We start from the raw sequence: 15,640 nt of genomic DNA on the forward strand, positions 1-15,640 counted from the left end.
GATTCCATAGTCGAACTTGTAATACAAGTTTGTTTTCTAGAAGCCCAAGAAATGGCACCTCCTCCAAGCAAGAACACCCAACCACTTGTAGAAGAGTTACTTTCTACATTGGAGTTCCAACTTGCATCGGAATATCCTTCTAAAACCGAAGGAAATCCGACATAAGACAAACCATAATTTATGGTTCCTTTCAAGTACTTAAGCACCCGTTTAATAGCTTGGCAATGGTGAGTACTAGGGTTACTAGTATATCTACTCAACTTTCCTACCGCATAAGCTATATCCGGTCTAGTACTTGTCATGGCATACATTAAACAGCCAATAAGTTGTGAGTACTCGAGTTGTGAAATTGCTTTTCCCGTATTAGGCATAAGCTTCACACTCGCATCCATGGGAGTGTTCACAGGAGAACATTTCTCATAATTGAACCTCTTAAGTACCTTTTCAATGTAATGAGACTGAGATAAACATAGGCATTTGTTCTCACGCTTGATTCCAATTCCAAGAATCACATCCGCCTCTCCCATGTCTTTCAAGGAAAAATTTGATGACAAGAACTCTTTTGCAAGTTCTACTTGTCTTAAGTCAGTACCAAAGATCAACATGTCATCAACATATAAGCAAATGATTACTCCATTACCGGAATCATCAAATTTGCTATATAAGAACTTGTCAGCTTGATTCAACTTGAATGCATTTGATAAGATAGCCTCATCAAATCTTTGATGCCACTGTTTAGGTGCTTGCTTCAGCCCATACAATGACTTTATTAACTTACACACCTTTTGCTCATTTCCGGGCATAACAAACCTTTCAGGTTGATTCATATAGACTTCTTCTTCCAAAACAACTCTGTTTTAACATCCATTTGGTGGATCACAAGATCATTAATAGCAGCCAAAGCAATTAATAATCTTATAGAAGATATTATAGCAACAGGAGCATAGGTATCAAAATAATCGATACCTTCCTTTTGTCTAAAGCCTTGGATAACCAATCTAGCTTTGAACTTGTCAATTGTTCCATTGACTTTCATCTTCTTTTTAAAGATCCACTTGCAGCCTAAAGGCTTGCAACCAGGTGGGAAATCGGTTAGGATCCATGTATTATTCTCTACGATGGAGTCTATCTCATCGTTTACCGCTTCTTTCCAAAACGCAACGTCTATAGACTGCATAGCCTCATCAAACGTTCTAGGGTCCTCATCAACATGATAACAATATAAATATTGATATTCAACCTCATCTCTTGATCCTTCAACTAAATAAAGCTGAAAATCAGGACCAACAGATTTTTCAATTCTTCCTCGCTTGCTCTTGCGGAGCATAGGTAACGCATTAGAAGGAATGAGCGTGTCATCTCCTTCCTTTGTTCCACTTGAACTAGAAAGAAGATCATTTGGTCTAGGTATTGATGAGAAACGTGTCTCATCAAATATTGCATCTCTTGACTCAATCACAGTGTTAACCGATATAGAATCATTAGGTTCTATGACATAGAACCGATAAGCCTTGGAATGCTCAACATATCCAATAAAGATGAAATCAATACCTCTTTCTCCCAAAGTTTTAATCTTTGGTTGGGGTAGTCTAACAACCGCCCTATAGCCCCAAACTCGAAGGTAATTCAAGTTTGGTTTCTTTTTGTACCAAAGCTCATATGGGGTAATCTTGTTCCTTTTGTTAGGAACCCTATTTAATAAATAGCAAGCCGTTAACATGGCTTCACCCCAAAATCCGTCACTTAATCCTGAGTAAGATAACATGGAATTAACCATTTCTTTTAGAACTCTATTTTTCTTCTCAGATACACCATTTTGTTGTGGTATATATGGAGTTGTAGTCTCATGTATAATTCCCATAGACTGAAAATAAACAGGATCATAATACTCTCCACCTCTATCGGTGTGTAACTTCTTAATCAAGTCACTATGTTGTAATTCAACCTCAGTTTTATAAACCTTGAATTTAGCTAGGGCTTCATCTTTAGCATGTAATAGATAAACATAACAAAAACGAGTATGATCATCTATGAAAGTGATGAAATAATTTTTGTTCCCTAAAGATGGTGTAGCATGCAAATCACATAGATCACTATGTACAAGTTCTAGCACCTTAGAATTCCTTTCAATACTTTTAAAAGGTTTTCTAACTATCTTAGTCAACATACAAGTACTGCACTTCTCTAAATTCATGTCAAAATTAGGAATCAATCCTTCTTTAGACATATCAATCATTCTTTTATAGTGCACATGACCTAATCTTAAATGCCATAGAGAAGAATCATTTTTGCTAGAACATACCATGTAAATAGAACAAACAACTTTATTAATATTAAGCATAAACATGCCATTACAAAAATATCCAAATCCAACAAAGACTCCAGCTTTAGATAAAACATACTTATCCGACTCATACACTTGTTTATAACCACACTTATTTAAAACACTACCAGAGACTAAGTTCTTCCTAATTCCAGGTACATGAAGTACATTATTGAGATCAATAGATTTCCCGGAACTAAACTCCAACACCACTTTTCCACGGCCTAGGATAGGAGCGGTTGACTCGTTGCCCATATGAAGTATAGAGCCATCTTGAACTAGTTCATATGTCTTGAACGAGCCACAATCATTGCAAACATGTGTAGTTGCACCCGAGTCAATCCACCACATCACTCCATCATCCTGCATATAAAATGCCTCAGAAATGTTTGATACATAATACACATGTGAATGTGAATCATTGACAAGATTCTGACCTTGATGAGTGATTTGGCCTTGGTCCTTAGACCCTTACCCTGAATGGTTTTGTCCCATTCTGTTCTTATGCTTTGCAGCTCGACAATCACGTCTAAAGTGACCCGGCTTTTTACAAAACCAACAAACGCTCTTAAGCTTTTTGTTAGGTCCACCGGAAGTGTTGTCATTAAAGGGACGCTTCTTCCCTTTATTCTTCATCTTAGAACTCCCACCTTCCTCCATCATATTGATTGAAGAAGGTTCAGCCTCTTTCGGTTTTACACCCTCTTGCACCCTTAGAGATTCCTCTATGCGCAAATGGCTACCAAGTTGTACAAGAGACAACTCTTCCATCTTGTGTTTTAACATGCGCCTAAAATCTTTCCATGAAGGCAGCAACTTGTCGATGATACTCGACACTGAGATGGATTCATCCATCTTCATGTCGTGTTGAGCGAATTGCCCTAGGATGCGAAGCAACTCATTGTATTGCTCCATAACAGGCCTTGAATGAGACATCTTGTAATTATTAAAATTACTAACAAGGAACTTCTTACTAGAAGCATCCTCAGCCATGTACTTTGATTCCAACGCATCCCAGAGTTCCTTTGCGTATTCGACATTTTGATAGACATCAAAGAGAGGATCAGACATACCGTTAAGAATGTGGCCGCAACATATGTAGTCATCGTTCTCCCACTTAAGTTGCTTCCTTGTCTCCTCCACAGATTCCTTCTCCGCATCCTCCATCACGGTAGGCATTGGCATGCTTAGAACATACACCACATTGAGTGTGGTGAGAAGGAAATGCATCTTCTTTTGCCATCTTTGAAAGTCTACTCCTTCAAACTTGTCCAACTTCCCAAACTTTGAAGTCATCTCACACACCGATGCACTCGTCATAGTTCACCAGAAAATACTCTTTAAGAATGTTGTATTTGCGGTGTAACTCTCGTACGGTGAACTTGGATAATGATTGAATCACGCACAAGAGCACTTTCCTTAAAGAGTATTGTGACCCTTATCAAAAGCTTTGGGTTACACAAAATTTCTCTCAGGATACGACCATCAAAGTTTCTCTCTTGTTCTAGGCTAAGATCCAAGAGAAACAAATAGAGTTTCAATGTTTTGTTTTGTGTTTTCACCAAAGAGTTTCTGTCTTTGATGTTGTGAATTTCTTCTCTCCTCTCTGTTTTTCGTACTTTGTTTTTGTGCGGAGGAACAGAGTTTTATAGGTTTCATAAAGTTGTGTTCGTACGCTTTGCAACTATACGTTTGTAATATAACCATAACCCGAACAGTTGCTTTGGTTCATAAAGCAACCGTTTGTTTTACACTTAAATTTCCAACATATCTACACAGACTTTTCTTGGGTACACCAGCACCTGTCGTTTATTACAAAATCTACAATCCTTCCTATATGTTATTGTTTGAGATTAGCACATATTAACGGCTCAAGTGCTTTTTTTGCTTAGCTCATAAAAGGCGAATGTATAAACAACTTTTATTCGAAAGGAAAACTTCAGTAAAAACCGAATCGTAAATCAAAGAAAGAGTTTTGAATTCAATGTTGGTTAGGTCTTACCACCTCCTAGAAGATACTAGGTTTGGTAAGTTTTAGCTATATATATCCACAATGACATTTTAGTTTTACGACATCATTTCTTCCATATCAATTATTAAGCTTAAATCATGCTATACGAATTTCCTATTTCCAAGAGATTTGATGAGTCCCCCAATTAGAGGAGCCAGGCGCTCTAATCACGAGATCCAAAAATTGCATAATTTCATGATTTGAGTGAACGAAAATAAGTAAAGTATAAATCAATCTATTACCTAAAACCGAGTTTAAAATAAATAAAAACTTCATAATGTTTTTGTAGACATTAAATACTCCTAAAAATCAAGGGTTCGTTTATACCTCACACACACTCTACTAGTATAAATTAACCCTCTTTAAAATTATTTTAAACACAATTTCACAAAGAAAAATCATTCTCTCAACACTCAAAACAAATTTATATACACTTTCATTATCAGCAATGGCTCAAAAAATCTCAATTGTTGTTGCCATTATCTTCTTTGCTTGATAATCATGTCTTCTTCTTTGGCTAGTCGAATATCAAATTCAAACAACAAAGAAAACAAAAAGGAGATGGTGATGAAAGAAGAAGATCCAAAAGAGTTACAACAGTCCATAGACTATGTCCAAGCGGCAAAGGGTGTGGAAGCTAGTTTTGAAGCAGCTGGTGGGCTGAGAAGAGGAATTTCTCTCGGCTGGAACGGTCCCTGTTGCAAAGCGTTTATTCAGCTTCCAAGTGGATGTATGCCCAAATTGTGGAATGGAAATCTATTATTTCGTGTCATGATGAGATTTGCGTGTCTACTCACTGGACCCAGACAACATGTTTAGGGAGGTCAAAAATATTACTGATATATATTTTGGTTTTGGAAAATAAGATGTGATCATTCACGTCAATGATGTAATCTTCCAGTAATATCAATAAAAGATATAACCATTGTTTTAGTTTCTAATTTTCCTATCCAGTATCACTCTGATGCGTTTCTACTATTGGGGTTAACCAAGTCAGCTTTTATATAAAAGGGAAAAAAAAAAGAGTTTGCAAGAAAATAAACTCATTTGTTCCATAGTTCTACAATCGAAATGCTGATAACAAAAAAGGGAAAAAATTTACTAATTCTAATGCAAATTCAGATTCGAATAATAATATTATCTCTTGCTAAAGTTCAATTCCAAGATATGTATGGTTGAAGCCTTAGACATAGATTCCAACTCCTTAACCGTAATGAGATCATTCTTCGTGCCTCTTGAATGTATTTCAGAACGTAAGCTTCAGCTTCTATTTCTTTAAATGTTCCTGCGTAGCCTACCCACTGAAAAGTCGCCAGATGGAAACTCAAGCAATTGGTTCGGATACTGGACACAGTTGATCCTCGACAATATAGTTGGGATGTTGCTGAGTAATTCAACATGAATACATTGTATTAGTTTATGGTATCAGATCAATTCATCGAAAGCTCTCAAAACAGATTATTCTAAGAAATGGAAATTGTGAGCTTACACGTATGAGCTTGAGAGCTCATAAATTAGGGAAATATTTCAGCAAACTCATAAGTAGTTTCGACCTAAAGTTGTCGTAAATGTCTAATTCCAGATGAAGAAGTTGCTTGGAGATGAATCTATCAATAAAGGTGAAAAGCCTGCACTCAAAAACAAGGTTATATCCCTAGTGTTATCTTCAAAGAAAACACAATATCTAGCTTGTGGGAGAAGAAAGTATTAACTTTGATGTGTAAAATATATTTCTCATTAATGATCAGTAAAGTGTACAAGGAGTATTTATACTCTATACAAGTGTAGTAGTATAGGAAGCTAAAGGAGACCCGTTATACTAATACACTATATAAACTTATATCATAATAACTCAATATAACCCCCTCAAGCCGATAATCCTTGTGATGCATAAAGGCTTGAAATGGACATTCGCTGAAGTAGATGATGAAATGGACCAGGATGGAGGGGTTTTGTGAGGATATCCACCAATTGATTCTCCGAGCTCATATGAAAAAGCTTGAGAAAGCCATTCTTAACTTGATCTCGTGTGGTGTGACAGTCAATCTCGACATGCTTCGTCCGCTCGTGAAAGACGCCGTTGCTTGCAATGTGAAGAGCTGATTTGTTGTCACAAAACAACTTGGTTTGTGCTACAGGTGTGATACGGAGATCCTTCAGAATTTGTCGGAACCAAAGAAGCTCCTTTGTTGTTTGAGCCATGCTCCAATATTCTGCCTCAGTGCTACTTGAACTCACTATATCCTGTTTCTTCGACTTCCAAGAGATAAGTGAAGTACCAAGGAAGATGCATATACCAGTAATTGATCGTCGTGAATCCTTGCAGGTTCCCCAATCCGCATCTGCAAATCCATTTAGACAAATTTCGGAAGATGCAGAGTAGAAAAGACCTTGTCCCAGACTAATCTTCAGATATTTGAGAACATTGCGAGCATCCTGGAAGTGTACATCCGTAGGACACGAGAGAAATTGACTCAGCTTGTTCACTGCGAAAGTGATATCCGGTCTTGTGATGCACAAATATAGCAACCTCCCAATCAACTCTCTGTAAGGCCGGTCATCTGATAACAAAACGTTTGTTTCCTTGGTGAGTTCAACTTTAGGATCCATAGGAACTGAGTTTGGTTTGCATCCTAACAAGCCAGAGTCTGCCAACAGATCTAAGCAATACTTCCTCTGACAAACAGAGATACCACCAGCATTTCTAGCTATCTCTAAGCCTAGAATTTTTTTTGCTGGACCTAGATCTTTTATCTTGAACTGCTTGGAAAGACAAGACTTAACCGAAGCCACAACTTCGTCACTGTTACTCGCAATCAAAATGTCATCTACATAGACAATGAGAGCGATATACGAGGTACCTTGTTCTTTGACGAATAAGGTATTGTCAGCATAAGATTGAGAAAACCCATCATCCAGTAGAGCTTTCAAAAAACATTGATACTACTGTCTAGACGCCTGTTTCAAGCCATAGATGGACTTGTTCAATTTGCAGACTGCATTTGGTGGTAATGTGCCCGAAGATGGTGTGTATCCCTGAGGAAGACTCATATATATCTCCTCATCAAGCTCACTGTGCAAAAAAGCACTTGTAACACCCATTTGAGTAAGGCTCCAACCCTTCTTAGCAGCCAAATCTAGAAGAAAATTCACACTAGCAAGTCTAGCAATAGGTGAGAAAGTATCAAAATAATCAACACCCTCCTGTTGTGTGAAGCCCTTAGCTACCAAACGAGCCTTATATCGTTCAACAGAACCATCTGCATGGTATTTTATTGTATATACCCATTTACACCCCACCACATTCTTACCTGGTGGTAGTGACATAACATCGAAAGTCTTGGTACGCTCCATGTTGCCCAATTCCACATTCATAGCCTACGTCCACTTCAGAGATGCTATAGCTTCTTTAAAAATTTTAGGTTCTGTCTCGCGAGTAACAGAAAGAATATACGATTTGTAGGATGGTTTGAGGTTAGAATCAGAAAGGTATGAAGATAAAGGATAAGGAGTGGTAAGTTTTTTAGGGGAAGTGGAAAGAGTGGATAATGAAGAGGAAGAAGAGATTTGGTTAAGAGAACAGTGATAGTCAGAAAGATAAACTAGTTCTCTAGAAGATCGCCTTGGTCTGACATTTGATGGTGAAACAATGGTTGTCTCAGCAGGTACAGTCCCAACAACCGATGGGGCACCAGTAGGATTACTATTGGTGGTATTATGTGATGCATCAGATGTAGAAGCATGAGATGTACTAGATGTATGAGGAACAGGATGATGAAAATAGTCTATATTGTGAGGAATATCTAATGGTAAAATGGACATGTCAAAAGGATCATGAACACTAGTATTCAATCGAGTTTCAACAAAAGGGAAAATAGTCTCATGAAAGACAAAATTACGAGAAATAGAGACCACATTACTATCTAAATGAAGAACTTTGTAACCTTTGTAACCAAAAGAATAGCCTAAAAACACACATTTATCAGCGCGAGAACTAAATTTATGTCTATCTTTAGAGTTCGTAGAGACATAACACAGACAGCCAAAAGTTCGTAAAAAGGTATAATCCGGTTTCTTAACGTTAAGGAGTTCATAAGGAGTGCGATTAAGCATTAAGGGTGAAGGAGTTATATTGATAAGGAAAACAGCAGTAAGAAGACAATCTGTCCAATATGCAAGAGGAACATGAGATTGAAAGAAAAGAGCTCTAGTAACGTTAAGAAGATGTTGATGCTTACGTTCTACAATAGAGTTTTGTTGAGGTGTATAAGCACATGAAAACTGGTGAATCATGCCATGAGTCTTAACAAGATCAGTGGAAGCAAGTTCAGGAGCATTATCTGTCCTAATTTTCTTAATTTTCTTTTTATATTGAGTAAAGACATACTGTATAAAAGCTGGAAATATAGAAGTAACATCACTTTTATTTCTTAATAGGTAAACCCAAGTAGCTCTAGTACAATCATCAACTATGGTGAGAAAATATCTAAAACCTTCTACAGATTCAATGGAAAAAGGCCCCCAAATGTCTAGATGAACTAAGTCAAAAGGAAAAGGTGATAAGTGATTATTTGAAATGTAAGGAAGACGTTTCTGTTTGGCTAACAGACAGACATCACAAGGGGTGACATGCCTAAGATCAGAAGAAGGTAAAATACCAGTAAGAAGCTTTAACTTGTCATGAGAGGGATATCCAAGGCGTTGATGCCAAAGATGTCCGTCGACTTCCAAGGATCCAGTGAAATGAGTAGATGCAGATGGTGATGCAGATGCAGATGACGATGACGGAGTGATAGAAACAGACGATGAATCATGCTGAAGGACGTAAAGGTTATGCAACAAAAAGCCTCTACCAATCATCAAGCCCTGAATAGACTCCTGAAGATAACAATGATCAGGAAAAAAGTGAGCAGAGCCATGATTATGCTGCAAAAGACAGCTAATAGAAATGAGATTGAATGTGAAAGATGGCACATGCAGAACATTATGTAAAATGAGAGTATTTGTCAGTTTAACTGTCCCACAATGTTTTATATCCACCTTAGCCTCATTCGGTAATGAGACTGTAACTCCTAAGACGGTAACTGTTTCACTAAAAAAGGCCAAATCAGAGTAAACATGACTAGTTGCTCCAGTATCTATAATCCAGCTACCATGAGGAATGTGTTTAGATAGAGAGGATAAGCATTGATGTTGAAAGGTAAGGCAGTCATTCTCAAAACGTAAGGAGGAAGAAGGAAAAGAGAAAGTGTTACCAGAAGTAGATTGTATAGCCATAGCACCATGTTCTGTAATAGACGAGGCTTGAGAAGATGAAACTGGACCTTCTGAAGTTTTAACCTGAGCATTCAACTGTTGAAGGAGAGATTGTATCTGATCACCAGTAAGAGTGCTAACGTCAAAATTGGCAGTATTAGCAGGAGTGGACTGCGAGTAAGATGGAATCTGCTCCGTGACGACATTAGCAACAGCATGAGTCTGAGGATGAGGAGTAATGGAAGATTGTCCACGAGATTGAGCAGCTGGTGCAGAAGGACGATGACTCCCCGGATAGTTAGCAAAGGTGCTCTTGAATCCTGGTATATAACCCGGTGGATAACCATGCAACTTAAAGCATTTTTGAATCACATGTCCAGTGTGACCGCAGTGAGTACAGATAGGTCGAGAGCCCCTAGGACGATAACTGTTCTGAATAGCAGCATAAGCGACATTATCTTGTGCAGGAGCAGGAGCAGGAGCAGAGGTCTGAAAAATCATACTATCAGGCTTTGGCAGAATGGTCTTCTGTCTTTCATCAGAAGTCACCATGTTGAAAGCTTCCTCGATGCTTGGTATAGGTTTCAACATGAGGATATGTCTTCGAGTAGCTTCATAAGACGCATTAAGCCCCATCAGGAATTTTGTCACTCGACCTCGTTCCTGTAACTTCTCCCATAAAGCAGCTGCATTGCACTCACATTTTCTACAAGTACAGACTGGTAACTCAACAGAATTCTTGTACTCCTCCCATAAAGTCACTAAGAGAGTATAATAAGAAGTAACATCCAATGATCCTTGCTGAATGGAGTTCAACTTCTGATTCAATACTCATCCCAACATGATCGAAGCTATGTAAGAAGAATGGATTCTCATATTGATCCGTCGGAGACATCGGTACCTGATTCGTAATCGGTGGAACCATGATTCAGAATGAAATCAAGATTGTGCGATAGATGGCAACAACCCAAGCTTAATCAAACGAGAGGAAAGCAAATAACCCCAAAACAATTCGGGTAATTAAAGACGAGCACAAAACTAACACGATCACAACAAGATTCGCAACAAAGGAAGAGAAGATCTGAGAAATTGAAGCACTCATCGGAGACCCAATCAAAACAGAACGATGAAATCGGAACTCCGAGAGGTCAAAGAAAAAAGCAATGGAAGAGCGAAACGTAGCTCAATCGAAGAAAAGAGAGCTCGAATCGTAAAGAATATCAAAAAGGAAGCTCAGAATCATCATCAATGGCGTTTGAAAAAGTTTGTTATGCGGAAGAAAGAATGAGAAAAAGATTTTGCTCTGATACCATATTAACTTTGATGTGTAAAATATATTTCTCATTAATGATCAGTAAAGTGTACAAGGAGTATTTATACACGTTATACTAATACACTGTATAAACTTATATCATTATAACTCAATAGAAAGAAGATATGTTACCATTGAAGGATACAAATCTAGCGAAAGATGTTCAACTAAAGAAACAACTCTCGGAAACTTCTCATTTTTTGTCAGGTTAACTTTAACATCTGCCTCCACCAATTTAGGCATATCCACAATAGAACTGAAACTACCTATGCGATAGTACTTCAGCGAAGGAGCAGTGATCTCGACAATGGCGTCATCATCATGATAGAAGCCTTGTTCTTTAGTGAAGGATAATCTCTGTAGAGAAGGAACTGATATGGAAAACACAATTTGTGCTATAGCATAAAGTTAAATTTTATTTGTATTAGTTTATGAATGTGAACTTATTTCAATAAGATATGTTCTACAACATGAATTAAATGTCATTTTAAGACATAATTTTGTAAATTTGGTTTTTTAAAAGCGTTATGTTATATTATAAGTAATTTAATATATGGTATACTTTTTGTTTTAATGTACTTGGTTTCTTGAAATTCTTTCATATTATATTAACATATTACTGACCGTGCTATAATAAATCAAATTAGAGTGTTTATAATTTTTAACTTTTTGATCTATCAAATTAAACTTTTAAATATTTATGAAATTCTTAAAAATATCAAATTAAACTTTGAAATATTTCAAACTAAATTATTTAAATATAAAATTATACAATTCAACAAAAGATATATCGGAAATTGAATTTCAATATTCAAATTTTGACTCGTTACTTAGTTAAAATTTTAGTTGAATAGATATTTTTAAAAGAATAATATTACTAAAACTTGAATATTTTATAGATTGAACAATTTATATTCATTTAAAATCCAAATTATGATATATCCTTAAATAAAGTTATTTTCATTATAATTACTTATATGATAATTTCTTTGTTTCAGAAAAATAGAACCATATAAAGATGAGAGGTGAATTATAATAATAAGTAGTAAATTAATATGGTAAGTTAGATATCAAAATATTTTATTTGATAAATAAATTAAGTTAATCAATCGATAATCAAGTAAGTCAGTAAATGATGAGTATAGAAATGATACATAACTTAAACCCATCTAAACTATTAATATTTTAATTTTATAACCAACTAATGACCCATATATTTAATATCTTTTCTAAAAAAAAGTCATGTACTTCCAAAATAATATAGTACGGATGAATAATTTAAGTCAATCGATCGATAATTAAGTTAAAAGATTTTAGTTAGATATCATTCGATAATAAAGTCAGTCGGTAAATGATGAGTATACAAATAATACATAACTTAAACCCGTCTAAATTATTAATGTTTTAATTTTATAACCAATTAATGACCCATATATTTATTACATTGTTTACAAAAAATTATGTATTTTCCAAAATAATATAATATGGATACATATGTTGATACGAAAGTAAAGTCTATCTGGTTGAAGTGAGGCAAAATTGATGGTGGTAGAATCAAGATTACCAACTGTTTGAAGTGAGAAAGTTTTGCTTGCCTCGATGCCAAGTAATTGGTGAGATGACACTAGATTATGTGGACGGTCAAAGATTACGTAATGGTGGACATTTACTCATATTCAAATAAATTTTAATTTTATCATTGTTATACTATAATTATTATCGTTCATAATTATATATGCCTACTATTATAATATTTTTCCCAAACTAATCATAGTAATTATGCACTACTATGTATTTTCTCATAATTCTGCATAACTGTGATAACTAATTTAACATGATATCTATGCATTTAACCTATAAAAATGAATCTACAAGAAACTAGTTAATATGTTAATGATATAGTTATCCTCATAAATACTATATTATATGTAATTCAATCTTTGTTTGTATACGATGTAATAACTGAGTTAACAAGATAAATATGAATTAATCACATAAATTGTAATTTATCTCGATATAATATTGTTAATCAAATAAATATTAACATAAATCATTATTTTATTGTTTTTGGTGACAAATTCGAACAGTGTTGTCATAGTATTTTTGGTGATAAATAAACATTCTTTTTGACATACAATGTCAAATAATATATATATATATATATATATTATCATATGTTCGTTAATTAAATGATGAAATTATAGTTAAATATTATAATCTATTATTTTCCTTCTTTTTGTGATAATTCATATGAAGGTGTGATAAGGTTACTTTGGTCATTATGAAGAAAAATTGAAAGAAAACTAATTACTAAAAAACTATTATCATATTCTTAATTTTTCACATATATATATATATATAACTTATTTTTAAATCATTATTTAAATAACATTGAAATTCATTAGACTTTATAGAATCAATGATTGAATAACATATAGTTTGTAATTGTTTGCAAAAAAATAGATTTGTAATATATACAAATCATTTAAAATGCATGATAGATTAGATTCAATACACCCCTCTAAGAAGACAATGAGCAAAAAAAAAAAAATCAAACCCAAATCATATATATAAAAGTAAGGTTTTACTCTCTCCTTATTGGTCCAGTTGATGCAGTTTTAACAAAAAAAAATATTTATATTAAAACACAAATTTAAAAACAATTAATTTTCACATTTAACTCACATAATATAAAACTGAAATCATATAAATTCCCCCTATAAATTATGCATTAACTTTATTTCTCCACTAAGTTGTATTAATCAATTGTATTAAAACAAAACAATAAATTAGAATTGTAACTCTCATTTTTCTAAATGTAATTTTTCATCATTTCTCTTCCTATAAATACTCATTATCTTATTCTCTTAGTCTATCACTCTTTCACTCTCTCATCTTCTTCCACTATTCTCAAATCTCTTTTTTGTTTTTTTTTGTATTTTTTTTTGTTATTGTTGTTGTATGGGTTTTAAAAAATCAAATCAAATATCATTGTAAAAGCTTAGTTTTAGAGTTTGTATGATATGTATATCTTATATATATATATTTAATCTTTTAAAAGGTTTATCTCTTTTTTCTATTTTATTTTAACATCTTATAAGTCATTATTTTCATACTTTCTTACAATTTTCACCACACAATAAGATCATGAAGTTGAAATGATCCATATTTAATTATCTATTATGTCTCTGGTTATCTTACATATTCTGATATTCATGTATCATTTTTAATAATTTATAAAGATCAATATAATATTTAAAGATCAATATAATTATCTATTTATAAAGTCTATTTTGTTTTGTAAAGTCTATCAACTCTATTTTTAAAGACTATTTTGATTTGTGATCCAATTGATAAATCTGCAAAGATCAATATAATATATATATTTTTATGATTTGAGGTTTTTGAAAACAAAAAGAACATAATTAAACAATTGGTTTTTGTGTGTTTAATCAAAATGAAAAATGATCCAAAAAAGAAATCATATTCAACTGAAACTTAAATATATAAATAAAATATAATTTAAAAAATACCATTTAACTAAATTCTCTAAAGATAAAACCATTAGTATGAAATCTAGCACTATAAATTAAATTGATGAGTGAAAAAAAAACCAAAATTATAAGTTATCCTTGGGGTTTTAAAAATTATTGAGAATGAAGAATTCATATAATTTTATAAGAAAACTAATTTAGTTTGTCACTTCAAAAGTAATATTTTTATATTTTGAAATATTATGTGTAAGTGTTGAGTTTATATCAACAAACAACCAAATCATGTAAATTTTGATTCGGCCACTTGGTATTCTTTTTAATTTAGGTTATAAAAAATTAAAATATTTATTTATAATTAAAGGCATGTAACTCCATTTAAATCAAATGTAACTCCTATCCAATAATTGTACATTAATTCATTCCTCCTTCTAACTTATTTATCTTTCAAGAAAAAATATTTTTGGTTAAATTTTAATACTTTTTAATTATTTTGGTTGGCTAAATTTATATTCATATTTTGGTTGGCTAAATTAATATATTTCTCATGTAAAATTATTGTTTATAATATATTTCTCATTTCAAAGTTTAAAGCAATATATTATATATATAAAAATAAGGTTTTGGTCTCTCCTTATTGGTTGATTTACATTAAATGTTTTCTACTTTTTTTTTATTTGCTTTCTAATTGTTTTAAATAATATTTAAGACCCAATAAACACAATACATTTAACTCACACATTAAAATAAAATTATAACTGAAAATAAAATAAATTATGCATTAATCATATTCTACCACTCAATTTTATTCAAACATAATAAATTATAACTTCAAAATTCTAAATGTAACTTCCATCATTTCTTATCATATAAATAAGTATTCTCTCAATCTCTCATTCTCTCATATTGACATTCTTTTACTTTGTAATTTTCACATTCTCTCATTCTCTTCTACAATACCTCAAATCATTTTTCGTTTTTAATTTTAATTTTAATTTCTTATTTTTGTTGTATGGGTTGTAGAAAACAAATGAAATATCATTGTAAAATTTTAATGATAAATTTTAATTTTAGAGACTACATGATATATATTTTACATTGTTCTTATTTTAAAAGATTCATCTCCATTATCTAATTTGGATTATTATCTTATAAGTAATCATTCTCTCCTCCCCCCCTCCAATATCAAATGTTGTTATATCTAATATGTGTTGTAAGAGTTTGATTCTATATTAAACTCAAAAATA

General features: G+C 33.2%; 1 protein-coding gene across 1 annotated transcript; it reads right to left on the reverse strand.

Annotated features, from left to right (window-relative positions):
• LOC109126896 lies at positions 7,713–10,515 on the reverse strand. Its single transcript, XM_019230798.1, has 2 exons — positions 10,492–10,515; positions 7,713–10,409 (listed from the first exon to the last, which is right to left on the reverse strand). Exons 1-2 carry the CDS (start codon positions 10,513–10,515, stop codon positions 7,713–7,715), a joined length of 2,721 nt encoding a protein of 906 aa, XP_019086343.1.

This window comes from Camelina sativa, chromosome 10 (genome assembly GCF_000633955.1).
Source record: "Camelina sativa cultivar DH55 chromosome 10, Cs, whole genome shotgun sequence".
In the NCBI taxonomy this organism is placed as follows: Eukaryota; Viridiplantae; Streptophyta; class Magnoliopsida; order Brassicales; family Brassicaceae; genus Camelina; species Camelina sativa.

Bases quoted from the DNA above. Each gene is read 5' to 3' on its own strand.
- LOC109126896 (XM_019230798.1), bottom strand. From the start codon at position 10,515: ATGGTTCCACCGATTACGAATCAG. The intron at 10,410-10,491 runs GTACCGATGTCT...GTATTGAATCAG, and splicing joins TTCCACCGATTACGAATCAG to AAGTTGAACTCCATTCAGCA.